The sequence below is a fragment of the Oncorhynchus mykiss genome, chromosome 2 (assembly GCF_013265735.2).
Source record: "Oncorhynchus mykiss isolate Arlee chromosome 2, USDA_OmykA_1.1, whole genome shotgun sequence".
NCBI classification, from domain to species: domain Eukaryota; kingdom Metazoa; phylum Chordata; class Actinopteri; order Salmoniformes; family Salmonidae; genus Oncorhynchus; species Oncorhynchus mykiss.
Genome location: NC_048566.1, coordinates 31,360,337 through 31,366,328, shown reverse-complemented (window position 1 = coordinate 31,366,328; position 5,992 = coordinate 31,360,337). Strand labels below are relative to the sequence as shown.

The 5,992-nt window shown below is 38.2% G+C and overlaps 1 protein-coding gene across 2 annotated transcripts; it reads right to left on the bottom strand.

Moving 5' to 3' along the window:
- Window positions 1-6: 6 nt before the first annotated feature.
- Window positions 7-5,921, bottom strand: eaf1 (ELL associated factor 1). Of its 2 annotated transcripts, none has more exons than XM_036945728.1 (6): window positions 5,657-5,921; window positions 4,964-5,064; window positions 4,691-4,827; window positions 4,398-4,576; window positions 4,056-4,301; window positions 7-3,935 (listed from the first exon to the last, which is right to left on the bottom strand). In XM_036945728.1, exons 1-6 carry the CDS (start codon window positions 5,757-5,759, stop codon window positions 3,886-3,888), a joined length of 816 nt encoding a protein of 271 aa, XP_036801623.1. In that variant the 5' UTR covers window positions 5,760-5,921; the 3' UTR covers window positions 7-3,885. The 2 variants fall into 2 exon arrangements, with proteins under 2 accessions (XP_036801623.1, XP_021414532.1); XM_021558857.2 differs by having other exon boundaries at window positions 4,970-5,064.
- Between the last annotated feature and the right edge of the window lie 71 nt (window positions 5,922-5,992).

The window sequence follows — 5,992 nt, the reverse complement described above, 5'->3', positions numbered from 1 at the left end:
AATCTCTGACTGTTTTCTTCCTTTATTTTGGTTGACTGATGTGAGGTCAACACATAAAAAGTTAATTCAATTTAAATACATGTGCACACTTTAATACACCTCAAAGCACAAAACCTAGAGAAAAACGCAATAAGTCAACCACCTCGATAAATGTGGCAAGAGAGGTTGTACTGGGACAGTAACAGTATGGGTCAGAAATAACACTGGAGGCCAGAGAGACACAAATTGGAAATAGCATCCAACTACATGGATCCAAACTGCTCTGAAAACAAAACGTTATATTAAATTTGTATACACATCACTTGCTTGATTTCCCAGACACAAAACAGCACCAGTTAAATACCATGTAAGCACCTTATGAACACACATCCCACTGGGCATAAACCGGTTGAATCAACGTTGGTTCAACGTAAATTTGTCAATGTTTTGTGACATGGAATCTATGTGGAAAATATATTGGATTTAAAAAAAGTTATCAATGTCAATTTATTTTGAGGGTGGAATTTCAACCACGGGATTATGTCATCGTTGTAACCAATTTTCAACATAGACAAACCTTGTATAAAATATGTTGAATTTGTACCTTTGAAACAACATTAGATCTTCAACGACATATCCACTATCAGAAAAATAACAATAGGTTCAGCAGCACCTTCTGTTGGAGAGTTGATCTATATTCAGCTATTAATTTGGTTTCCCATCCAGGGTTTTAACCAAGCCCAGCCCTGCTTAGCTTTGATATTTGTCACTGACCAGACTAGGACTAAGTGAATGAATAGGACTACATCAAAGTTTATGTAAATTGCATTTAAAGTTTGACTAGATTTAGTACTATTCTTTAACTTAGATTTTTGGTAGAGATGGAGACGCAAATCCAACATTTCAATTATAAAATTTGTAGACAAACTGGATATTGAATAGTATTTAGTTGTCAATGCAACCAAATATCAACATTTGAAGGAGATTTATCTTCTGATTGGATAGTTCCATCTGTGCCACTGACTTAGTCTGGCTTTAATTCCAGTTTGTCTACAAATGAATTATTGATATGTTGGATTCATGTCTCCATCTCAACCAACAATCTAAGTTAAAGAATAGGACTAAATCACATCTGACTTTAAATGCACTTAAACTTTGATTTGATTTAGTCACATTCTTTCATTTTGATTCTTGGTTGAGATGGCGACAATAATTCAACATATAAATTGTTAATTTGTAGACAAATTGGAATTAAAGCTATACTAAATCAGGGCAAAAAAGATACAACCAAATATCAACATTTGAAGGAGGTGTGTTGACAACCAAACACAATTCAATATCACTTTTGCAATACAGTAAATAGCATATTAACTTGACGACAAGTTAACAAATGATATGTTGGATTCACGTCTCCAATTTAACCAAAAATAAAAGTTAAAAAATAGGATGAAACCATCCAAGCATTAGATATCCTTTAAAATGTTGATATTTGGCTGACTTTTGGAATACAGTAAATAGCCTAAAGTTAAGGCTATTTTACAAACTAATGTAACAGTATTTATTCCATCTTAAAATTAGTAACACACATCCATGGTCACATTTTCAGGTTAGCCTACAGTAACTATAAATGTCTTCTGTAATAATTGAAAGCGTGCATGTTCAAACACCGCAGGTCTGTGGAGATCTTTACAATACCTATAATAATCTGCGCAGAATCTCGAACCTTATTGATCACTTTGTACAGCTGCAATCCAGGTCATTTGGTCGTGCTATTAAATTGTTGTATAAATACAAATTATCTGACGTTTTATTCCCATTTGAACCTTGCGGTTTAAAATGGTTGAAAGCGCAGTGATAACATTTAGATTATAACTACACTAGAAATCACCGTTTTTCAAATTGGAATTTGATTGTGCATTTGGATGGTTGAATGCATAGTGATAACACACCGGAAATTCAACAAACTTCTGGCTAACTTTTTGAGTGGGTGAATAAAGGTTGAAATTTCATTGATCAACGTCTCAACCAAATATTACCTACATTTCCACGTTTAAATTACGTGGAGTGCCCACTGGGATACAGCCACAACGTCACATCTCTATGGGGGATACATCAAGATATTTTGGATTAGGGATTGTTTTGTTACAGGGCACATGATATAGAGTATCAAATGATATTCTCTGTCACAACAGTTGCTAAATTAAAATATGTGATCCAACGTGACTGCTATCACTCCAAATCAGTTGAATCTTTGGAACTGATGAAAAAAACAAGTGGTCATTTTATATCAGCGTTTACATGTTATGAATAACTCAACATCTAGTGAAAATAGACGCATTTCTAAGTAAAAATAGAAGTTCGGTGTCTGTATTCTAAAAACTACTTGTTTTGCTTCTTTGGCTTCAATGTCTACACTGGTCTGAAACTAGGCCAGTGATATACGGTTGGGAATTTGGGACAGTGCTATACGGTTGGGAATTTGGGACAGTGATATATGGTTGGGCCAGTAACCAGGTTTCCATCCAACCTTTTCACGCGAGTAAAGTACATGTCGGATAAAACAATGCCACGACAGGACTGGTGGAAAAAACACATTTTTATCGGTAAACTTTCCAAATTTCGACAAAACACAGTAGACAGTGTGTCTGTAGAATTACTAATGCGAGAAATGGCAGTGGAAACGCCTTCATGTGCAAATATTGATATAAATATCATATCGAAATCAATTTGGAGTCATGTGATGATATTGTGTGGTCCTCCCACTACGACAAGCATGCAGTTTATTAGGCGATATGAAATAAATTATGATAAACTTTACATGGTGGTGAAAGTGCACGGTGATGAGCCTTTCCAATAAATATCGAGGGTCTTATTCTGGTGACATGATGATCGATGCTAGGCTGCCGCTTGACAAATAAAAGATAATCACGCTTTATCCATAATAATCTCATCATGTAGACTAGCCTACCTGCGAGCTGTTGGCTAGAGCGCACGTGCAGACCAGAGATTCGCAATATAACGCAACATTAGTAGTTTAAAATGCGATGGAAACCCATTAAACTTGTATTTATGTGCACTACGTCATCACACACATACTGTTATCCGCAACAAATCGATTTGATGGAAACATATCTGGTGGGAATATGCACATATTGTTTTAATGCAGATTTTAGAATGTTCGCATGAAAATCTGTCACCAATTGGATGGTAATCTAGCTATTGAGTGAGACAGAATAAGAAAGTCAAATAATAGATGTGGAAATAGTAGAATATTAACTATAAAGGGTATGATGAAATGTTCACCAGAACAGGTCAATATTCCAGCTAAACACTTTAGTAAGTGGTCAATTGAAACTGATTTTACAAGAAAAATATGAGTATGTCCTTTAGTATCCTCTATAGCTTAAGATTGATGTGAGCTGCATCCTGGCCTCTTAAAAGACTGATTTTGAAAGTGTCATGATACTGATAAAAACATGGAATGGGTGAAATGCTTTCAGTGCCTTCTTTTGATTTCCAGATAAATAGGGAAGATGGGGGTGATATAGTCCAAATAAGCCCCTCCCCTTGTGATGAAACAAGAAAACAACAAAGACTTGTGATACAAGTTGATACAACTAGGAGCTCTAACTACAGAAAAAATATATATATGCATTCTAATATATATTCTTTAGCATGTTTTCATATGTAAAAGGATTTAAAAATACAAAACAAAATATACAGCTAATCAAAAAATACACTATTAAATCTTAAGGTTGGCCAGTTTCTCAAGAGATATAAAAAAAAAACAATAAAACTAGACTTTACAGTTGGGTCGGTTGCCACAGCAGCAAAACAACGGAACCAGGCAAAGAGAAGAAAGAGGAGAGCAAGATGGTGTGATAATGAGAGGTAGATGGGGGCAGTTCAGTCGTCGTCACTGTCGCTGCCTGACTCACTCAACTGGAGGTCGTTCCCTGTGGAAACACCAACACACACATTGCTACCACCACCTACAGACTTCAATTGAGAGATAAATTATTAGTAGTCCCCCCAACGTAGAGTGCTACACTGGCCCTACCAGCCCTGGTACTCACTGAGCGTGTTCATCAGCTGGTTGCTGCCCTGTTGCCTGTCTGCTCCTCCGTTGGCCATGGGATTACGGTTGGGGGAGGGCTGGATGTGGGGGAGAGGGAGTGGGATAGGTTGGGGGTGAGGGGCGTCATGCTCCCCATCACTGCTGGAGCTGTCGTCCCCACTACCAGAGCCACTGGCAGAGTCAGATGAGCTGCTGCCGCTACTGCTGCTCATTTGTTCAATAACCTCCACCTCCGCTCGCAGCTCTGTGCCAGGACAGGAGGGGGTGACAGAGGCAAACTCAATAGAGAAACAAGAATGATCACTTGGTAAAAGTGGTGGCAACACATGAAGAGGCTCACCTCTCTTGATGTCATCTAGTTGGGGCTCAGGGGAGGGGTTGTCCTTGGAAGGGGAGGGGGAGGTCTTGGCGCCTGCACCAGGCTTAGTGGGGGCACGGAACTGCGCTGGAGGCTGGGTGGCAGTGGCACGCACCGACTGCTGCTCAATCCTGGCCTGGATCTTACTGCTGCCCTCCGCTCTGAAAAACAAAGTCAACAGCTGCACATCTACTGTCACAAATGATCTGCAAAACACATTTATCCTAAAGGTTCATTGTTACTATGCATTTTTGAGACAGTGTTTTGATTAACACCTGGTTTTCTTGACCTGGATACTGCTGCTCAACTTCTCCAGCATGTACTCCCCAGTGTCATGATTGATGATAAGAACACAGTCTTTCTGATATGGCCGCTTATTCCCTTTGAATACTGTCATGGGTGGTGTAGAGCCCTACGCACAACACAATAACAAGTATCATGATCAAGTACACTGTTTGCTTTAATCTTTCTGCAGTGAAATTATCAGAAAAAACTTTTGTCATTGTACAGCACAGGCAAAAGACCACAGTTGACTAAAAAACACCCACTCTTACTGGAATGTGAGGTAATGTGATGGTGACTTCCTCTCCTTTACCGACTTGCAACTCTCCTTCGCAGCTTGTGTCAATTGAAGCTGGTTTGAAATCATCTACAAGTGTGAAAGAGTGGGAAATATAATTATAAGGTCAGAAATACTAGTTACCTGTCCAAAATTGTAATCAGTAACATAACTTAAAAATTTCCCAAACGTAATAACGTAATCTGATTACTTTCCCCTTAAGAGGCATTAGAAGAAGTAAAAATAATACAAAAGGGCCCATCAAATAAATTTGGTGTGTCATCATAGTGGTCTCTGATTTGTGGTCAGACTAGTTCAGGTGGAACAACCTTAAACTTGCGCCTTTCTTCAGTACTGAATTGAATGTCAGTGAGAAAACAGAATGTATTTTTTTGCAAACATCCTTCCTGAATTTAAAAGTAATCACCTAGCCAATTTACGCTACCTACGTTTTCAAAAGTATTTGTAATCTGATTACAATATTTTTGCTGGTAACGTACCGTACCGGAGTACCGTTCGTTTTTTGTACTCAAGCTAGCTAACAGTAACAAGCTACATTGTTAGGTAACGTTAGCTAGCTGACCAACTTGTCAAAAGGCGTGACTAAAGTTGGGTATAGTAAAATAAACTTCACATATTTACACATTTATATTTAATCACTAAAAATAGTCTGGCTACTAACATCTGATGGTGTGAAATGACGATTTTGGCCTCTTCTCAAAGCTCTCTCCGAGCTTCAAAACATGTTCTTCTTTGTCCAAGAGCGGATTTGTACTCCCATTCATGACTCTGCTGGAAGTTTAATATTCACATTTATGTAAATTATGCTGCGTTAAAAAATGTAATGATGATTAGATACTTTAGCTAGCTGTGCAGCTAGCTAAGATTTTTCGCGAAACAATCCATACGTCACATGACCACTCCTTTTCCTGTTTTGTTCCAGTGCTGAAATGTCACCGATAGGATCTGAACACCATAATTGGGTTGACCCCAAAATAAACACCCACAAATCAGCATA

Bases quoted from the DNA above. Each gene is read 5' to 3' on its own strand.
- eaf1 (XM_036945728.1), bottom strand. From the start codon at position 5,759: ATGAATGGGAGTACAAATCCGCTCTTGGACAAAGAAGAACATGTTTTG. The intron at 4,828-4,963 runs GTGGGTGTTTTT...TGTTGTGCGTAG, and splicing joins TACCTCACATTCCAGTAAGA to GGCTCTACACCACCCATGAC. The intron at 4,577-4,690 runs GTGTTAATCAAA...TTTGTTTTTCAG, and splicing joins ATCCAGGTCAAGAAAACCAG to AGCGGAGGGCAGCAGTAAGA.